Below are 21,868 nucleotides of genomic sequence, written 5' to 3' on the forward strand. Positions count from 1 at the left end.
TTATCCTGTTTACACGCCAGGCACCTGGAGGAAGAAGTGATGAGGATGAGGTAGTAATTGAGCTTTGAAGCTCTTTTACTGCGAAAAGGTGATTAGAAATATATACCTCAATGGTGTACAAGATTTAATTCTAAATCATGTCCAGCATAAGGCTAAACGGGAGTACCTAAATTGGAATAAGCCGCTAGTGGATGCTTTTCCTTCGCTCTCTCTTTCCGTTTGTTTTTTATCGGTGTCGTATTAAATATCTCTAAGTGGTTAGCTCCTAATTCCAAAACAAACCTCAAAAACTATGGTTATGAGAGTACATAAATCGCTACCCTTCAGGAAAGGCTATCCTGTCCCCCCTGTACCCCTGCTTAGGGTGAGAAATGATCCGAGGCAAATTCGAGACTAAGGTACCTCAGTAGCTATCCCAGGCTTGGGCGGTCTGGTAAAACTATAGGATTCTGATTATAGGTACGCGATCGCTAGCCGATTATTCGGTATCCTTGGAAAAAACCAGCTATGATAAGTGGTGGATCAGTAGTTATTTCCCCTATCTTTACTCTAAGTCTCGCCTTCAGAAGCAGCATTCCGTTGCCCTTGCAAACGCCGGATGCTATTATTCATTTCACAACAATAATACCATCATGCCTCCGACATATTCCCTATCTATCTGTAATCTCTCCATCACGGCTGCCATTGCGCTCCTTGTTATAAGCGGGATATGTACTTTTGCAAGAGAAGAAAAACTTGTTCGGTCTCCGCGGGACAAGTTATAAACCCTCTCAGAGGAAGAGAAAGCAAATTTGCCGTACCTGCTAGATGCCCTACCTGGGGCAAGGGATGTGAACAGTCTATATGGAACGTTTAGATGTTACGAATGGTGAGTCTTGAATTCTACGATATATATGCTAAAGGGCTTGGACAACTATATGTATATTGCGTCGAGACTTAATCACTATTCCACAAACCACTCAACTTACTCCTCGTCTCTAATTTAGGGGTCCTACTACAGGGCGTTTTGTGCTTTTTGTCTATGGCATCTCGACACCTTCGTTGGCGTTGTACCCATTGGCGAAGAGACTAGTCGATCATCACTCTTGCCGGGTCCTTCTTATTGACCTTTGGGGCCGTGGCTATTCGGATATGCTAACCGACCTGCCGCAGGATGCGCGGCTCTTCACGACACAAATTCTCCTCGCGTTAGCTTCTTCTCCTGTCTCGTGGAATGGCTTAGGAGCGCCCCCGCACGGTTTTGATCTCATGGGCTACTCACTTGGTGGCGGCATCGCCGCAAACTTCGCCGCAAATTTCCCTGGCTTGGTCCGGAGTCTAATATTGTTCACCCCTGCTGGCTTAATTCGAGCCTAGCGCCGCAGCTGGATTATGAGGCTGCTGTACTTATCTGGCCTGGTGCTAAATGCACTCCTAAGATGGCTCGTCAAACGTACTCTAAGACCCGCTAATGCTACTGCTAATGTACGCGAGGTCCAAAACGCCAAGTCAGGAACCCTGGTTATGCTCAACCCCCTAAAGGCAGCTTTTGAGGAGCTACTTAAAACAAGCGGTCAGGATGATGAACCATTGATTGATAGATACCCGCACGTTAATACTACGGCTGCGGTTAATTGGTAACTTACTATGCACCCTGGTTTTGTGCCGTCGTTTATATCTTCCATTCATCACGCACCTAGCGTTGCTCAACAGGAAGTATGGCGTTATATCACTGCTGGACTCCGGAAAACGAAGGTGTTGATCTTTGCTGGTTCGAAAGATCCTTTGATCCTTGCCGATGGATTATATGACGATGCTCTCGCGGCGATTGGGTTAGAGTATTCGACCTTTAAGGTCTTTGATTGTGGCTATGAGCTTCCTATCACGTGTGTTGACCAGGTCAGTGCAAATATTGGCATATTCTGGGCGTTGGATGAGGGAATATAGATATTATATGTTATAGATACCGTACTGGTGAATTTATCAGGGGTATCGATTAAGCATGTCTATACTCGCTCACGCTATGCCCGAAGCAGCACTTTCCCTATAATACTATGTATCTTTCGACCATTTTTTGATGGCCGTCATTTCTCACCGTGCCCTATTTCTTGAGGTACTCGATCCTCTCAAATACCGAATGTTTGAGACCAGAAACCATCTTGCCTTGAACCAGTAGCTGGTGGACTAGAATGTTCTCTTGGACTAACTGGGTTATTCTGGAATAGTGGTTTGTAATTTTATTCTGCCCCTAAAGATAATAACTAAAAGCGACCCTTCAGTCTCTTTTTCGATCCTTTTTCCTTCCTCTAATTGACCACTCCCCTCTTCGGTGTATTCGTATACTTCGTCTAAGTTATAATTTGAATCGTTTATCGTCTTTTTGAAAAGTTCTACATCTCAAAATCTTTCCTGTTATTTTTCCTATCTCTTATCACGGAGATGCCGAGGCGCTAAGCCTGCTACAACCTTGATCTTGATGGTAGCGTTCTCAGAGATCTGTCCCCTTCAATCAATGGTTACATATACCTTGGAAAGCTTCAATTCTTTGACACCCTCTAATCTAAATCCGCTCGCTTCGCAGCCTCGAATGAGACAAGCAAATTCCTCCTCTTTCGTACAAGCAAAGTGATCATCGAGACTATTTCAACCCTCAAGACGAAGACACTAGCTCACCCTCCGTTAGTCTCTAAATTTTGTTCTCTAGATCGGATTCAAAATTGAACCTAGATGTTCGGTTTTGGGTGGTCCTTGTTTATGAGGATGCCAACATATTCTTAACACTCCGGATCATAGGTCTCGGCCAGAAATCCGGCTTGAGTAGTGGGAGAGGCAGAGCAACAGGATCTATCGCTCCCAGGCCACTCGGATTACTAAACAAGGGGATCTGGAGAATGTCACTCATCATCCTTTTATTATCTCGTTTGAAAGCCTATTCCGTCACCAGTCGCCTCGCCAAGGGGAGGAAGATCTAAAGATATCATGTCGCCAGCTGGAGGAAGTCACGGAGACGACTTGGCAAGAGAAGCGCCGCTAAATTTGTTTTGATTTCTTTTATTATTCGATGTTATTATTGATTCAAGATCATAATGAAGGGGGGTTGATCGATACGGATACAAAATTGATTTCGGGGGTTACTTCCGCCTGTTCAAAGACTGACTTAATCCTTCGTAGCTAATGTGACGATATTGTAGGCTTAAATCACATAGACTCGGCCTCTCCCGCATATATACGATAGCTTCTCTCCTTTACTTTCTCTTTAATTTCGATCTCTTCGCTCTTTGACAGAATACCTTGTCTAGGTTACCTTCCCTGAGCCAGTAGTATCGCCGTTATAGCTAGGGTTGATACTACTAAGTAAACTAGCCTACAACTCGGGTAGCGGATAAAGAGTTACAGTTACTACGGCGTATGATAACTACGCATAGGAGCATAGCCTTATTAGCGACAGAGGTAGCTTTGTGGTCAATCGCGCAGGATCTCCTTTTGGTGGTCACTCTCCCCGTGCAAATTACAAATCTCCGAGCAGACTCATCCGATTTTGCTGATATCAGTAGTATCTAAAGCGAGATTATGAAATCCAGGCTATATTCCTATATTCTCAGAAGCGTGTTCAACAAATGTAAATCCGATTTGCTGCTCAAGTACTGAAATCCACTATAACGCGATCGATTGCAGCAAAGTCTACGGAGTACTAAGGCGGAGAGTCACAATTATGTTTTATTACTATTAGTGATATGTGTTTTTCCTCAGGGGCATGCTCAGTTCTACTCAGGGAGGAAAAAGCGGCAAGGGCTGAGGACTAAGCCTATTCAAATCTGCTCGGCTGATTTACCCGGACAAGGAGGCAGAGAGACATTTGATTGGCACCAGTTGCAAGGCCTAAGGCAAAGGGAATTATGTCAAGTGATCCTGTCAATGTCGAGACAGGTTCAATCTGATCATGACCTCAATATCATCCTGGCCAGGAATGAATCATGGATAGATAGAACCAAAATCAATCATGTAAGGCGAATTTCGGTGTTTAGCATACCCTTTCGTACCTTATGTTTCTTCACACCCTCGGCTTGTTCCATTCTCTGGAGCTTCAGCACCCGTGCCCAGTTGGAATGCGAACTGGCCGTTTAGGCTGACCAGGCAGACCAGGATCAAGATCGCGCCAATAGCCCATTAATGTCCCTGTCAATAGCCTCATCCTAAATTGGGCATCCAGCTGCGACATTTTCCTATAACTGTATGGAATGGCCACACACACACTTTTGGAAAAGGTTAATGAAGCATCGTCGTAAGCGTCAGAAAGTCTAATTCACTGTTTTTCTCCAACCCTTACTACTAATTGAAAAGTAGTACACTTCACTTAATCCCTCCCCATTTTCAATAACTACGCTATTCCCTGTCCATATACCTTGTATAGTGTCCCGGCTAGGGGTAATGACCCTTGACAATCTTCCCGTCACGGAAATAGGTTAAGACAGTCTCCACGCGACCTTACGTGATCCGAATGAACGGCCAGGTATAAATTAAAATATACCCTAGGGCTTACCGATATTATGTGATAGGTATCTTTACGTCGATATGCTTGTTGGGTGGAATGTGGTGATGATGGCTCGTGAAATTCACGCGGGATATTTTTATTAACTATACTTTTGTAGGCTTGATTCGAGCCCCTGACTACAAGCATCCATTCTCTGGATAACCCGTTGTTGAAGACGATGGTTCCTAGGGAAAAAAATGGATAATTAAATTAAGCAAAGGACGAAGTTAGATACCGCTCCCTGCAAATAGCTATATGCTAACACGTCCGAGTGCTGTCAGAATGCAGTGCGTGTTGAAAAATTCCGACCCCTTACCTCTGGCAACAAAAAAATTCAGCCACAATTTTCCGTAACAGGGAAAAGATTAAGCAGATCACCCTAGCTCTTTACCTATAGACTAGAAATACCTCCGTAACAAGCTTTTTGGCTTCCTCTACGTAGGGCGCTGGATTGTGTTCGATCACGCTTCTATGTCATTTCTACAGGAGCTACTCAGAGCTCCAGGAATGACAGCATTATGCGAACCGCGCCTGTTTGTAGGGTGTGCATACTGATGAGCCGGTTTGCAGGATAGAAGAATATCGCGAAGGGGCTGATGATGATTGAGACAAGATTTTACACTTCAACTTTTACTCGCGAGTACCCAGGAGTGAGAAATATAAAAGGGGCATCAGACCCAGTTCGAAACCAATATTCATCCAAAATCTTCTCTTTAACTAAATACGCTAGCTTCCGAGTATCTTGCCTCTATATAGCTTCAAAGATGAAGTTCTCGATTGTTCTCTCGACTCTGATGGTCGCCGGCCTTGTAGGTGCTGCTCCTATGGCCGAGCTTGGTATATATCCCGTTTCTTATCTACCTTTGAAGATAGTTGTACTAACGAGGATTTAGTTTCTAATGACATTGGACTCTCCTCACCGCCAACTCATAAGGACCGTGACGGACATTCCCAGAGTGAAGAAATCTCTACCGGACACCAGGCTCGTCCATCATCTAAGTACCACGACATCCACCCCCACAAGGACAACAAGGACCACGATGACAAGGACCACCACAAGCGAGGGGAAGCTGTCGAGACTTTGCCTGAGCACCACCATCGCCATCACAAGGGCGACAAGGACCACGATGACAAGGATCATGACGACAAGGACCACGATGACAAGGACCATGACGACAAGGATCACCACAAGCGAGCGGAAGCTGTCGAGACTTTGCCTGAGCATCACCATCGCCATCACAAGGGCGACAAGGACCACGATGGCAAGGACCACGATGGCAAGGACCACGATGGCAAGGACCACGATGACAAGGATCATGACGACAAGGATCACCACAAGCGAGCGGAAGCTGTCGAGACTTTGCCTGAGCACCACCATCGCCATCACAAGGGCGACAAGGACCACGATGGCAAGGATCATGACGACAAGGATCACGATGACAAGGACCATGACGACAAGGATCACCACAAGCGAGCGGAAGCTGTCGAGACTTTGCCTGAGCATCACCATCGCCATCACAAGGGCGACAAGGACCACGATGGCAAGGACCACGATGGCAAGGACCACGATGGCAAGGACCACGATGGCAAGGATCATGACGACAAGGATCACCACAAGCGAGCGGAAGCTGTCGAGACTTTGCCTGAGCACCACCATCGCCATCACAAGGGCGACAAGGACCACGATGGCAAGGACCACGATGGCAAGGACCACGATGACAAGGACCACGATGACAAGGACCACGATGACAAGGACCACGATGACAAGGACCACGATGACAAGGACCACGATGACAAGGACCACGATGACAAGGACCACGATGACAAGGACTACGATGGCAAGGATCACCGCAAGTAAGAGGAAGCTGTCGAGACTTCGCCTGATCACCACAATGGCCACCGCAAGGGCAGCAAGGATCACGACAATAAGGGTCACTCGCGAGGGTTTAAACGACTACGACTACAAATTTCTTTTGTCTTGCTATGAGGCTCCTGTGGGGTCCATACAGATATTCGACGGGGTAGGAGGCAGCGGTGGTAATGCAAAGTGGGAAAGTTGGCACAGGAATTGTCTGGATTGCTTCTTTTGATTTGAGTATAACGTGTCTTTCATGCGAGCGATCTTTGGGGAATGAATTAAATTTTACGGAATGCCTTTTATTCCTTCTCCAGGTAAGGCTCGGAGCCCCCATTGATCAACGTCATTCGTTTTTCAGTGGAGAGGACGAGCTATAATTGTGAAACTTTTTATAGGGGAGAAAACTTGGAAGTTTTTGCCTACTAGTCTCTTAATGCGAGCGGGACAAGCATCTGCGGAGGCTAGCTTTGGCATAACCAGGACAACCTCAAACGGCTTGTGCTTGACCTCAATATTCGGACCTTGGAACTTGGATAGTTATACTAAGGGGAGACCGGCTAGTTCTTCGCTGTCATATATCATCGTAGCATAACTCAATGATTCGCGCGACCTCTATCGATCGATAAGCTCTGCGCTCGCCCCTGTATCGAGCCCTCCCGTAGTATCTAGGCCTTCCCTAGACCGCCTAAGGCTATAGGATATAGATCTCGGCAAGAACCGGAACCGGACCATTGTTACAAGCCAAAAGGTCAGTTCGGAAACTACTCGTGCATTCAACGAGGTATTATAAAGGCGTGTACATTGGACCAGAGTCCGTTCAACTAGGTAAGAAGGAGCAGATATAGAGGAGCGAGAAACAACAGGGTCAGATTCAGAACAAGGCCTCTGCATAGGCTGGGCCTCTGCACAGGCCGGTCTCGGTCCCAAGGTTGAGGACCGGGACCGGACCTTACTGTCTTTCGGTCCTAAAGGAAGAGAATCAGTCAGGAAGAGAATCGGTCTGGCCTCTATGAGGAAACGTTACGGGGCACCCTCACAAAGGACCTAGAATGGTCGACGGGGAGGTACAGGTCTTCTCCGATTCATAGTTGCGGTGAGCAGTAATATTTCAGAAGTGCAGGGCTCCACAGGGAGACTACATCATACGTGCAACAGCTCATGTTCCATGCCGGAGGTGCAGCTCGTGTCTGTAAGCCTTCGAGACGGGCTCGGAAGGTACAGGAGTTGAACAGGGTCTCCATGGGCCCCCATCAAAGGATTCCCTTAGAGATAAGCTCACGCCAGGAAGCTTCCTTATCTTTTCCTTCACAATTAGCATATATACCGCGAGTAATAAGACCTGTTCAGGAATACTACCGGAGAAGAGGCCTTCGCTCTGTAAGCTATAGAAGAAATCCCGCTAGACGAAGACGGTAGACCTCGAGAGTTAGACCCACTAAGACCTAATTCGCGTGTTCGCAGAACTTTTACTATAAATAAAGCAGTCCTAAGGCCTAATGTAAGGATCCAACGCTTTCTGAAGGATTAGCTAACTATCAGCTATTATCGTCGTCTCGGATCTAAGATTAGCGCGGAGTTTATACGGCAAGTAGAGATGTGTAGAAAGATAGTCTAGGAACTAGCGGTTTATATTTACGCCTGTACGCGCGCTTACACCGACGTAGACCTAGAGGATCTACCGGGAGTACCTATCAATAGCAGCGTAGATTTCGATCCCGAAGGCCTCTAGCTTTATATATCTATTAATATACTAGATATAATTCGGACTATAGTAGATAGAAGCCCAGCGGGACTATTAGGTATCTTTCGTACGACGCTTAATCGTATTAGGCCGGAGATCTCGGTATATCGTAGACTAGCTCTCTAGAGTACTAAGAGGGTTAGTATAAAGTTATTTAAGTCGTATATATACTTACCGAGGGTAAAAGAGACCTATTAACCGAAGATAAGTATATAGGGCTTCCTGCCGTACCTCTTAATATCTCTAACACCGAATTTAGTCGGTAAAATTATCGTAGCAAGCTTATCCCTTTATAGCTACTGCTACGCTAGGTCGTCGACACGAAGCTGAATACCGTACTCCTTCCGAATTGAATATAGTGTACGGTTAGAGATAGGTGTGCCTTCTTTCTGTAGAATTTGTAGTGTTCGTTGAGAGCTTGCACTTCGGCGGAGGAGCTCCTAAATACGGGCCCGAATAGCTTTATGAATCACAGTTCGCTACCGAATTCCTCACTGCTATAGGCGTCGTTCGATCGTTCTAGGCCGAGCTATAATATTATACTGGCTCTGGAGGTGGTCCCTGTTTGTTTGGTAGGTTTGCCAGGTTTGTACGTAGCCTAGTTAGACCTCATCTTCTAGTCTCCAACTTAGCTTTCCACACATCTCGTCACTTTCTCCTTCACTACGTACCTCTACGTTCAATAGTCCCCAATAGCTTTGAGGGGAGTATTATGAAGAAAAAGAGTGGAGATCTCATCTTTGTAAGGAGCAAGATCGATTAGCGGTCGCGGAATTTTCTCTCCAGTCTTTCTCTTCACAGTACATGGAACAATATGATTCAATCCTATGCCTTTGATGGTAGGACTATCTCATGGGTAAAATTAAAGCAATTGAGAAAGTGTGTAATGAGAAAAATATCCCATGAGACGGTGAGCGCCAGGCTATTCAGCTAAGTGCGGTGTGGTTTATACAGTATGGGAGATACTAGTAAAATACACAAACTCTGTCATAGAATGTAATAGTGGTGGCAAAGGCGGTCATTTCAATAACCAATTATAAGTATTGGCGGGAGTGCGGCTATATGGCGCCGTAAAAACCGTAATTTGAAAAATCGTATCCTAACTAACTGCACATGACATCACGTGATAATGACGTAACCATGCCCATCTTCACTGCTGCACGTCAAACATCAGTTTATCTTAACAGCCCTTATGAGCGGTCACGGCTCCCAACTTGTTGCGGTTATTATATGCTTGCTTGTTCTTGCAATAACTGCAGTTGCTCTACGGTGCTATGTGCGGATCAGATTAACCGGGGGTTTTGGAGTGGATGACACCCTATCAGTGGCCTCGTTGGTATGTCTACAGCCGAAAGTCACATGTTGCTCAGCCCATAATCTAATAACCCGGAGGAAGATAATGTTTGGACTAGGTTCTGCCTGCATTCTTGTTGGGGTTCGAGAGGGTAGTTTCGGGCACATGTGGATGAGTATCTCTCCACCAACGCTTGTTATGGGCTTGAAGGCAAGTACCTCCTAAATTACCTGAACAACCTTGAACCTTTCTTAGTTATTTCCTCAGCTACTCTTTATATATGAGATGGCCTACATAATAGCGACATGTTTGGTCAAGTTATCCATCACCCTATTTCTCCTTCGCTTCACCATCGAACGCAAACATACCTGGCCTCTCTATGTCGTCCTCGCTATACTCGTCACCTACAGTGTCTTTTTGCTCTTCTTCGCTCTGTTCCAGTGTGAACCCGTGTCCGGATTCTGGAACCTCCAAGGAAATTGCGACAGAACTGGGACAGTAAAGGCTACCTACGCTCACTCGGCCATTATTAGTGCATCTGATTGGACAGTCGTCATCGTGCCTATATTCATTGTCCGTCACCTTAATGTTGAATTTCATACAAAGGTTTATGTTGGGATTATTTTGACGATCGGTTCCTGGTATGTTGCTGCAATAATATACCCTTAGGGAGCAGATTTTCGTAAACTAACTCTCGGACAAAAGTGCCAGCATTGCCACCCTGGCAAGATTCGCTTATGTTCATTATCTCATAGACCCTAAAAATCTCTTTTACTATATGGGTCTCCTTATTACATCGCACTGTGAGGTTGGGGTAGCTCTTATTGCTTCATCAGCGGCGACTCTTCGACCACTGCTCATCCGTTTGAAAATGGTATTTAGTAGACATGGTCAGAGCCAAGAATCGGACCAACGTTGTCTCAACGGGAGTGAAACTGGTGGGAGATATCCCCGCCACGAACATACTGATGAAATAAATGTCGAGCTCGGCGAATCAAGCTAATCTAGTGGAAAATGACCTTCTGTACGTATTTGAGATGAACTTAATTATATACTGTACATGATACACCAAGTATAAAATCTACTAGTCAGCGTAGAAGCCTGTTGACCAGGTAAGGGTTCAACGCTAGCGAACAATTGCTTATATATTGGAGATCCTCAGAATACCATGATACGCGCATTGCAGCCAGCATCTACCATATGTGACGTAATAATTCCCCGCTGATGATCATGTCATGAATAAGCGAACTGTGTCTCCGCGCTTGTTGGATTGAGCACTGGCTGTGCTGGCTGCCATATTGGTATCAGTAGCAGTACCATTTTGGTTACCTCTTTGTATTATACGATACAGTACACAGTGTTACAGCAACCGTAACGCGAAGTATACCAAAATACAATACAAAACATAAGGAAAAGTGGGCCACTCAGTGTAAGTTACCGCTCCAGGTCTCAACAATACCAAATTACTATACAAACGTAGGGAAATGAGGGTCAATCTGTACAGTGAGTACGCATAAGTTTTTGGACCCCCTTGGACCCACTTTGCTGACCGCCCATACTAATTCCGACCGCCTACTAGATACGCGTAGTAAGATCTTATGCAAATGAAGAACAACAATAAGACCAAGCAAATTTTGGTAGAAACTGCACAGATTGCTTGGCAGAATATTGATATGAAGCAACTACAACACCTTTCTGAGGCTATGCCCAATAGGGTGCAAGCATTTATTGAATCAAAAGGGTGGTATACGCCTTACTAGGCCTATAGGGTGCATGGAATTTGGCGGAGGTTTTGCTTCCGGCAGTATATTATGTAATATAGGGGGTGTGGGGCGGGGGGTCTAAAAACTTATGCGTACTCACTGTTAATCATCCTGTCCTAGCGGTAAGTTACCGCTCCATTTCTTCGACAATGTAGGCAGAAAGGCACGGATACGGTTCAGCCGTAGCAAGCTAACGGCCGTAGGGAGTACGATGCTTAAAACAAGAATTTTGTGGCGTTTATAGATGTAACTTAACCAAGATGAGTGTTTAGGTTAGGCTGGCATAAACCGCGAATCACACATGTGACCACTTGCCTAAAGGGGGAATGTCAAACTATACCACGAGTTTCCTAATTAAGGATAAGATTACGAGTAGTAAGATCAAAGGTGAAAATTGGAGTGTAGGAATTATCTAAGCTGCCTATTTTTATATAGATTACTGAATTACTACGTTAAAGAGCTTCTGATGCGTTAGCACTAACAAGTGTGGATAATAAAGCTATGGGCATATAAGCTTCCGCAAAGGACATCATCTGGCCTATTTAGCATAGGGAAAAAACATAAAAGGTATCATCACCTCTACGGCTTTGATATATTTTTAGTTCATCGGACTCACTATGGCATTGATCCCGAATGTCCCTGGATGCGAGGTAGTAGCGCCCGCTAGGCCGAAACAATTGTAAGTCCCTGTCCATCCTACGGATGAAGTATCTAATTCCCGCGAAACACACCCCGGATGAGGTAGGCGATTCGATCCAGCAGGACCCTTATCGCACGCCAGTGTCTGATAGGCCGCTTATGGGTGTCTCGATTTAGTTCCACGTGAGCCGTCGTGAGTGAGATGGGATTTGCTGCTAGGGGTAAGTTGGAGGAATATCTCGTGAACTGCGGGGTCGAAGACATCTCCTCGGTGAAGATAAATAGAACGAGATACTCCCGACAGGATATGATCCTCTTCATATCTATTCCAGCCCAGAGTGACTGACTGGTCTTTCTACGAGGTTGAATCTTCTCTTATAGATCTCATCCAAGCTTCACGATGCTTCCTACCGTTGCCCTAACGGCCCTGGCCCTCCTGCCCGCTGTGCATGGAGCCCCTTCATCCTCGGCTTCCTTGCATGGCGTCTATAAACGCTGCGGCGCCATTTCCCAGTACTACGGCCAGCATCAGGCGGACTGGGATACCTACGATACGCAGGGCTGGCTGGACAGCTGGTGGACCAACAATACCGCGCTGATGCACAACAACTCCGTCGGGTTCGCCGGCGCCTTCGGTCAGTGGGCCATGGGCAACCCGGACTGGTCATGCCAGGACGACGGCTCCAGCACGGACTGCGACCTGAACCTGTGTGACAACCGCGTGCTGAACAGCCGCGGTAAAGACATCCGCCCGGCATACTATGTGCTTGAGTCTGTCAACCGTCTGCACACCTACTTCGGTGGCGTCCGCGAGGCCTTCGATACCGCCGGTTTGGGCGCGGCCCTCTCTAAGGACCAGTGGGCGACCACCTTCTACGAGGCACCGGACCAACGGAGTGTGAATATCCTCAAGGAGGTGCTCGCCGCCCTCGGCACTATTATTGGAATCGGCGCTTCCTTTGCAGGAGTCGGCCTTCCCTTGCTAGGCGTGTCTGAGGCTACCTCGGCTGTGGCCGGTGCATGGGCCGGAGCCGGCGCGGCGGCCTATGGCGGCGGCGTCACTGCGGCTAATATTATGATCGGACCCCAGTATGTTATATCGTCTCTGCTTTACACACTCATGCTAACTGCTTTCTCCTAAACAGCGCGGACGACACCTTCCAGAAATCCGCCGACCTGGGCGGCATCCTAGGCGAGATCGTCGTCGACTCCATCAAGTCGTTCACTTCCGCCAACAACCAGCTCGTGGGCGGCCAGGAATACAACAATGAGGACATCCGCAGCTACCTCTCACACGGTGCCTTCCTCGAGTTCCAGGGCGTCGACAAGAACGCCGTCACCGATTCCATGACCGCCATGCTCGTCGGCACCTCCATTAACCAGCTGTACCGCGCCCAGAAGGTCTTCATCCTGGGGGGTGGTTCCTGCGACGACAACGAGGGTATTGGGTCCGGTCCCCAGGACGCTAAAATCTGCCGTGACGGCAAGGCCTGGTACCTGTACTACTGGCAGGAGGACGATGTCCTCTCGATAACCTCGCACCAGTGGGGATGGGTCATCTCGCCTCCTGGAGTGTCCCAGCTGGGACAGAATGAATTCAGCGATATCCCTCTTAACGTTTCGGATATCATCAACTCCTCCCTCGACGCCTTCAACGTCGCCGGTTACAACTACACCACTGCTACCGCCCAATCCCGCGCCGAGGACGCCATCACCAAAGGCTGGGCCATCCCGGGCGCTTATGGCGCCGCTTGGGAGGGTATCTTCACCGTCCCTGTTTGCGACGTCAGCGCTGCCATCAGCTCAAGCTTCGAACTCAAGCAGTTCATCCTGCAGCCCTACGGCCATGACAGCCGTCCCTGCTGGTGTGGACCGATCTGCAGTGGTGATTTGCAGAAGACTAAGGCCTTTATTGACGCTGCCAATATGGGTGGCTTCGACAGTCCTAAGCACTTGTGTAACTCGGACCCTGGGTACTAAGCCTGACACTCATGGGTGTCTTGGTTACCAGTTTGGTCTGGTAAGTGTATTGGGGATGTTGGATGGTGCCATTCTCTTCTGATGCATTCTTTTCTGGTTACTTCTCTTAGTCATTCTTTTTCTGATGATATAAATCAATATAGAAATTGGCAATTTTGACTTCAAAGACAGTGCAATACTAAATTTAGGAGTCCACGAAGGCATCCCAACGTAAGCATTATTCTAAGTAGTCCAGCTTACTTATCGAACGTAGCAGCACAAGTATACACACTATCGTCTTCTCATCAACTCTTGAATTCGACCAAAATGTAGATCATCACATTTTAACGTATCAAGCCACGCCCAGGCTCGCTACCATCCATCTTCGGGAAGTTAGGTGTCCCCAGCCCTGTAACGGGATCCCACCCACTCTTTGCCGGAAACCCACTGGTTGCGCATCCCGGGTTTGAGCCAGAAGTGATATCATTGAAGATATGCGGGTTCGCGTAGATTCAAGGGTTCAAAAAGCCAAAAACGACATCGATGTCAGAATGGAATAAATTGGCCCATGTGGGTGTGGTTCATGGCAAGAACCATCGTAGGACAGCCACGAGCTGAAAGAGGGGCTCAACCCCGGCCTGATCATCATGTGGCCCCAGGGCGCTACTGTAAGCCAGGAAATTATCCGTGCATTCCAGCCCACGCACGACTTCCCAAGTGGTAGTCCGGCGATCATGTGGGTAGGGCTAGCACCGTTCCTGGGAACCGATCAACCCGATCCAGACTTGTCAGATCCAGTAAGGCCCACGATAACCAGCCAACATGTCCTCATTAAACGCTTTAACCTTATTACCTAGAGGCCAATGCTTCCTAACGATTTCCAGCGTATATTCCGATAATCACTAGATTATAGTTTGTAATTGCTATAATCGAGAACGGAGAGTATAATGTGCTTATACTTTCTAACCTTATTTTTTTGCGGCCTATAGCTTTGTGAGCGACCACGAAGCTCCTAGGAACTCGCAGATCGCTAAGTCACGTGCATTTCCTAATATCCAGCATACCCCAGACCTTTGCCTCGAAATCGTTTCACCTGCTCACTAAGCAGAGGGGGACTAAGGAGGATAGATCCAATTCCCCCGATCTGCGGTCTTCTTTGCTTCCTCGCCAAAACCTCTCTCCATCGCCTTTCAGAACCCCCTGTCGTCTCTCCACAACATAGCTCCAAGACTCACTAACTCGAGGCTTAAAATAATTCGGGACATGATATCTAGCAAATCACTACAGTAACTACCTCGTAAATAAACGTTTTAGAAGCCCTTAGGACTATACAGGCTTAATACGGAATCTATTTTAGGTTATAATTTAAAACCGTATCGGAATACTGCCAAGAAGCGGGGTCAGGAGTAGGTTAACTCTAAATGGGATAGTGGGTTTCAAGAGAGGGTTCGAGAAAGAACCTCTATGTGCAATTGGTGAATCTGATTTCGAACCATCCTGTACGGTATCCGTGCCCTTTGGTAACACCCACCGCTTCCGCTTTTGGGTGCACCACGGTTTACCGGAAGTCACCAAACACCGTCTCTTTTTCAACACCTACCTACAATCAGCTATTTCAACCACCCAACATGACTAAATCTGCTAATTTTGACGAATCTCGCATGGCCGAAGCCTGCAGATTGGCTTCGGGCCAAAAGAGACCGAATATCACGAAGATTGCGCGTGAATTCAACGTGTCTCGCACTACACTGGCCGATCGCGTCAAAAAGGCCAAAACGCCTGCTACACCCACTACACCACTGAAAAATGCCCTTTCGCTATACCAGGAGAAGGCCTTGACCAATTGGATAGTCCAAATGTATAAGTGGAATCTACCACCTACTGCCGGGGTTATCCAGGCGTGGGCAAATCGCGCGCTTGAGCGAGCGGGCCGGGATAGGCAGGTTAGCAAGATGTGGGCGTACCGCTTTGAAGCGCGTCTCCCAAAGCACCTGAATCTAGCCCCAGTGAAGCAGAAGACCAAGGAGAAGAATCGAATCCAAGCTGAAGATGCAGGGCTTCTTGCGCACTGGTACGACCAGCTTGCAGCTCTTCTCTATGGTGTCCCCGCACGGCTAGTATACAACTTCGATGAATGCGGCTTCCAACCCGGTCAAGGGCAATCTCGAAAGGTTATTGGCTCTAAATCATCTTGCCCTGACCTAGCCGAAGGAGAGAGGGGCGAGACTATTACTGCAGTTGAATGTATTAGTGCAGATGGCTGGCTGATGGACCCGCTCTTTATCTTCAAAGGTAGTGGGAAGAATCTTATGGAGGCCTGGTTCTACGGTAGTGAAGATCTCCCACGCGAAACTGGCACTGCAATCTCACCAAACGGCTGGATTTCTGATGAATTAGCCCTATCCTGGCTAGGCTATTTCATTACTGCTACTACCGATCGGGTGAAAAGGGGCGAAAAGCGCTATCTTATATTCGATGGCCATAGCGCGCATCTTACCCTCGAATTCCTACAGAAATGCGAGGATAATGCGATTATCCCATTCGGCTTCCTACCTCATTCAACGCATCTCTGTCAACCACTTGATGGCAAGCCTTTCTTGAATTATAAGCAGCAATTTCGGCTTATGAATAATGAGCTATCCTTCTGGGGTGGCCAGCCGTACGGGAAGGCAGATTTCCTATCTATAATTAGCCCGATTCGATCGAAAACCTTTAGCCAACGAATTATTCGCGATTCTTTTAAAGAGCGTGGAATCTGGCCGGTTGATGGTAGTAAGATTGTTGAAAATCTTACGAATCAACTAGTAATTTCTGATATCTATGCACCTAATCTTCGGTCGCGTACGGCTACACCTACTTCTACACCATCTCCGCCACTAAATCTCTCGTCTTCTAGTATTGAAAATAGCCCTCCAAAATCTATTGAAGCACTAGAGAAGAACCAGGCGAAGATTTACAAATACCTCAATTCTCTTTCAGAGAAGATGCAGCGAGATCTTACCAAAATCTTCGCCCACCAGCGAGAGAAGCTTGAAGAGCTTGCCATGACCCAAGATACAATTCGGCGAATCAGATCTGTACAAGAGCCAGTACGTCGCCAATATACTAAGCGGCAGGTTAAACCGCTTAGTCAAGATGGTATATTGAAGCCTCGCGATGCAAATCGATCAATTCGTGACAGGAAGGCGAAAGAGATGGCTAAGGAGGAGAGGAAGCTGGCTAAGCAGTTCGAAAAGGCGTATGGTTTTAAACCTACAAAAAGGCCTGCTGAGGCTATTCAACGGGCAATTGAGAATGAGGAGAAGGCGAGAGAGCAGGGAGATTTTTTTTTTATTGATAACTAGCTAATTGGTTGATTAATTCGATGATTTCTTGAAAAAGAGACGGTGTTTGGTGACTTCCGGTAAACCGTGGTGCACCCAAAAGCGGAAGCGGTGGGTGTTACCAAAGGGCACGGATACAAGAATTTTTTAGCGTTCATAGATGTAACTTAACGAAGATAAGGTTTAGGTTAGGCTAGTATAAACCGCGAATTATACTTTTAACCACTTACCTAGGAGGGTAAAGTTAAACTATACCACGAGTTTCCTAATTACGGACAAGATTACGAGTAGTAAGATCAAATGTGAAGATTAGAGTGTAGGAATTATCGAAGCTGCCTATTTTTATATAGATTACTGAATTACTACGTTAAAGAGCGTCTGATACGTCAGGACGCCACCTAGAAGATTCGCGAGAAGTACCTCGAAGCGCTAGAACATTGCCTACTTTGACAAGCTGGGTGCCGGTGAAGTGACTACCCGTATTACTTGCCTAGGAGGGTAAAGTCAAACTATACCACGAGTTTCCTAATTAAGGATAAGATTATGAGTAGTAAGATCAAAGGTGAAAATTGGAGTGTAGGAATCATCTGAGCTGCCTATTTTCATATAGATTACTAAATTACTACGTTAAAGAGCTTCTGATACGTCAGTACTAACAGGTGTGGATAACAAGGTCATTAGCACATGAGCTTCCGCAAAGGAGACATCATCTGGCCTGCTTAGCATAGGGGAAAAACAGCATAAAAGGTATCATCATCTCTACGGCTTTAATATATTTTTTGTTCATCGGACTCACTATCGCATTGATCCCCCCTAACTCATTTCTCTTCATACAAACTTCATTGTTTGGGAAAGACTTTCTATTTATTCTTGTTTGTCATCATGATACTTCAGTATACCCTGATCTTGTCCTTAGTGACAGCGAGCCTTTCTATTCCCTTAGTTTTAAGATCGGACGGTAATGGGCCCCCGACAAATGCCACCTTTATGCCCTGTACTGAGGGAACTACGGACCCGCTCTGTCAACTCGTACGCCAACCCAGCCCAGATATCATCACGCAGATTACGCACCCTAATGGGACCATCGAGATCAAACGGAATATGTATACCCGTGAGCAACTGCAGACCATCCGAGAGCGGAACAACGTGACCACCGTCGAATATAAGCCTGGTGACGTGGTCCGCAACCGATCCGCCGAATTCATTAGCAGCCTGACCAAGCGGGAGTCGGCGCCGCCGGTTTGCCATAGCGAGTTGCAGCAGTGGTACGACACCAGCAACTGGGGGTACTGGTACCAGACCTGGAATCAGGTCGGCAACTGCTTCTACTGTAACGTCTGCACGGAGGGCATTGCCATCAGTTTCGGGGTTACCGAGACATGGACTGTTGGACTGGCTGCAACCTTTTATAAGGTCCTCCAGTTTACCTTTCAGTTCTCATATGGGGAGGCGTTAACCTTGACTGATACCCGCACCTGCTCGTGGACCAATGTAGAAGATGGGTGCCATTCAATCTGGTATCAGCCTATGATGTCCTACCACAACGGCAATGCGAACTACCAGACCCATACCCACTGCACTGGTGGCGTGGGCGGAACCACTGATTCATATTTCGACCACAATTGGGCCTTTGCCAATGTTAACGCAGGCGTCGGTGGCGACGGCTCCGTCAATACCGGCAATATGGGATGCAACAGTGGGTGCCAGGGGTCTGACCACAGGCAATGCTTACATGGAAATTCTGGTCATTTTATCTGGCCCGGTGTGAACAACTAGGCAGCATATTTGAATCCATTATGTTGGAAAGCGTCTTGTTAAGGATTAGGTGTCAAGCTGAGAGGTGGTATTTTACAACTAAGGCCTGTGTCGGAATCTAGGATGATGTGGAACCATGGATTATCCACTAATCAGTTTGGAAGTGCTTGTTTATGTAATTAACCCTTGTTTATGTAATTAACCCCTTCTAGGTTGGTATTTCAGGGGATAGTTAGCAGAAACGTATTTAAAATTCCATTGTTTATGATGCTATATCCACTATTCCGCGTTTTAACAGTTATTAGCCCGGTTCGCCACTGAGTTTGCCCAAATCGTCGGTTTTAAAGCTATACGCATAAATCAAGAACAGATATAGCAGTAGCTCGTTTTAGGAATATAGTGTCCGAACGAAAAAAAAAATACAGAGGCAGGGAACTATCTAGAAGTGGTGGCGGCTCTTGCACTTACCTATGAGGGGAAATGGAAAAGTGCTTGCTTCTTCAGGCAGATCATAGATCCAGTTTTCATGTGCTTACATAAGCGCTCTACGTCATTTATGAGTTTAACAGGGGGCACCCAGCTCACGCGTACCCAAAAAAAGTTCACACGGACCCAAAAAATTCTGACTAATTTTGGGTACCCATGAGGTACCCGACCTCGCACGTACCCAAACCTCTAGATTATATAATATTTTTTAATGCAGAAAATTTTTTAAACACCTTATTTTACCCCTTTTCAAGATTGTTACCAAGTATCGAATTCCACAAGATGTCGGCGTCTTTACTCTCGCCATCGCTATTCGAGGATTCCGATTCTGACATATTTATCTCTACGCAATCTACTACTAGTACTGCATTAGAGATTAATCAAATTCTTTATAATCTTCCATCTGTGAGTGATCGTTTTATAAATAAGAGCATACATAAATCTTATATTTTATATCAGCGACAACGATCGGCCTCTGAAACTTCAGTGTACCAAGATTGCACTAATACATATGAGTTATCTGATGTCGATTCTTGTGAGGATAATGAGGAAAATACTAGCTCTCTATGTTCTACACCTTTTACGGAACGAAACCAAACAGGTATAGAAACAGACGGGACCCAAGTAAGCATTAGCTCTAGAGATGCTGTGATCGCCTACGAAGTTCAGGAGCACCTTATCCTCCCAGAGTATCCTGATACAGACAAGAATGGTATTTTACATATCATTCATGCCTCCAAAAATCCACTTGAAAATGTGGAAGACACCGTTACTGCTGTCAACCAAGCTACTTCACAGCTTATGTCGTCGGTATGTTCGATATAATCCTAGCATATGTCTAGCATATGCTTAGCATATATGATAACTAATTATCCTAGGTTCAATTCTCGATTAAACAACTCAAATCGGCCAAGAAAATCTTCACGAAACTCCTCCAGAAAGACTCTAAAGACAAAGAATCAAGATCATGGCATCGATCCTTTCAATGTACAGGGATTCAACATTGCCACCAAGCTCATCCTGATCTTATTACCCCGTCTGAAAGCTATAACCGTGTTAAACCAACACTTTTCCGCGAACTTCAGGCTCTTGCTGCAAAGCCTGTGTATCACACTATTGCGCAGGAAATCCAGGAGCGAACTAGAGAGTAAGATATATCCCTCCCTAGCTTTAACCTCTATTAAGCTTACGCTTAAGATAGATTTTACTTCGGATTTCTCAAGACGTGGGATATAGAAGGGCCATGTATTTATGCACCTAGTGAGCGGACATGCAGAGGTCAAAAGCCAACAGTGTGGCTTCGAGATGGAGTAAGTGCATATTATTATCATGTACTAAATATTTGTTAACTATAAGTAGTTCACCTTTATTGGGTGTCCGAACGCGCAGGTCGGATCCCAGCGTTGGCACTACTGTCAGCACGTTCCACGAAGTGCTGCAAGGATAGACACCGCGTTTCTAAAGCTTCTTTGCGATAAGGATGGCTTACGAGATACTGGATATGGAACCAAGAACTGTTACTTCGTGGAGCATCGTTCAGCTAGACGTCGCCACTGTGGTATGTTTTACACTAGATATGCTCTGGATATGCTGAACATATGCTAACCCTGTCCTAGACTCAATTCATGCAGATGGTGTTGGTCAGCTGATATATAGTGTTTGCTCTGTGAAGATTGACCTTTATATCCCCTGCGTATGGGATCGTTTTCCTTTTTTCCTTCTCGTTTGTCGAGGATCTCATTCACATGCGCCGCCACCGCCTACAAAGCTACCACATGATATTGGTCAAGAAATCATTGACGCAATCAACACGCAGGATATCCTAGGATTAACTGCACGTAAATTGATGGTCTCACCTACTTTTGCGAAGATTATACGTCAACATGGTGATTCTGCGCTTCGATATATCCACAAGAGCTTACACATTGAGGATAGAGTAACTGCTTTGATTCATAAGCAGAGACTACTATATTATCCAGAAGGGACGAATCTTGCTGGGGTATGGCGTGAATACCAGTTTGATCTAACTAAACACGTGGATGATCAATGGATTCGTGAAGTCTATTTCTTTGACGAGAATCGGGAGCATTATCTGATCATATGCTGCACATACGAACAAGCTAAGCTTTTTCAGAGTGTACGACATCTGGAAATGGATCTTGCTTTCAAGATGGTTCAGGGAGCAACCAAGCTTTTCACAATTTCAGGGTGGAATGAACAGGTAAAGAGTAAGATTTTCTGGTGTTCTATATATGCTAAACATATGCTAACCATATGCTGACTCTCAGGGTTAAATACCTATGTCTATGCTTTCATGAATCTCGAAACTCGAGTAGCTTATCGGGTTCTTTTTGAGAAAATCTTCAAGATTCTTGGGGATGTTGGACGAAAACCAATTAGATGGGCGTATCAGCTTGGAAGGGATGATTCTTGTGAGGGAATTCGGACGGTTACTGTTGACATGTGTAAGAAGCAAGCACCTGGTACGCTTCCCATATGCTTAACATATGCCTGAATTATACTCACTTTCTATTTTCATT

At 46.2% G+C, this 21,868-nt stretch overlaps 4 protein-coding genes across 4 annotated transcripts; 3 read left to right on the forward strand and 1 right to left on the reverse strand.

Moving 5' to 3' along the window:
- Positions 1-843: 843 nt before the first annotated feature.
- On the forward strand, positions 844-1,356 carry N7458_001067 (alpha/beta fold hydrolase; the record flags this gene model as incomplete). Its single annotated transcript, XM_056904450.1, has 2 exons — positions 844-868; positions 1,001-1,356. The coding sequence occupies 2 exons, from the start codon at positions 844-846 to the stop codon at positions 1,354-1,356; spliced, it is 381 nt and encodes a 126-aa protein (XP_056768557.1).
- A 3,918-nt stretch (positions 1,357-5,274) lies between these two features.
- Positions 5,275-6,368, forward strand: N7458_001068 (uncharacterized protein; the record flags this gene model as incomplete). The annotated part of the gene is made up of 2 exons (XM_056904451.1): positions 5,275-5,347; positions 5,404-6,368. The coding sequence occupies 2 exons, from the start codon at positions 5,275-5,277 to the stop codon at positions 6,366-6,368; spliced, it is 1,038 nt and encodes a 345-aa protein (XP_056768558.1).
- Positions 6,369-12,205: 5,837 nt separating this feature from the next.
- On the forward strand, positions 12,206-13,785 carry N7458_001069 (uncharacterized protein; the record flags this gene model as incomplete). The annotated part of the gene is made up of 2 exons (XM_056904452.1): positions 12,206-12,894; positions 12,951-13,785. 2 exons carry the CDS (start codon positions 12,206-12,208, stop codon positions 13,783-13,785), a joined length of 1,524 nt encoding a protein of 507 aa, XP_056768559.1.
- Positions 13,786-18,032: 4,247 nt separating this feature from the next.
- N7458_001070 (uncharacterized protein) lies at positions 18,033-18,596 on the reverse strand (the record flags this gene model as incomplete). Its single annotated transcript, XM_056904453.1, has 2 exons — positions 18,033-18,490; positions 18,557-18,596. The coding sequence occupies 2 exons, from the start codon at positions 18,594-18,596 to the stop codon at positions 18,033-18,035; spliced, it is 498 nt and encodes a 165-aa protein (XP_056768560.1).
- Positions 18,597-21,868: the final 3,272 nt, after the last annotated feature.

This window comes from Penicillium daleae (assembly GCF_028827525.1).
Source record: "Penicillium daleae strain IBT 16125 chromosome Unknown utg000002l_segment0_segment0, whole genome shotgun sequence".
NCBI lineage: Eukaryota > Fungi > Ascomycota > Eurotiomycetes > Eurotiales > Aspergillaceae > Penicillium > Penicillium daleae.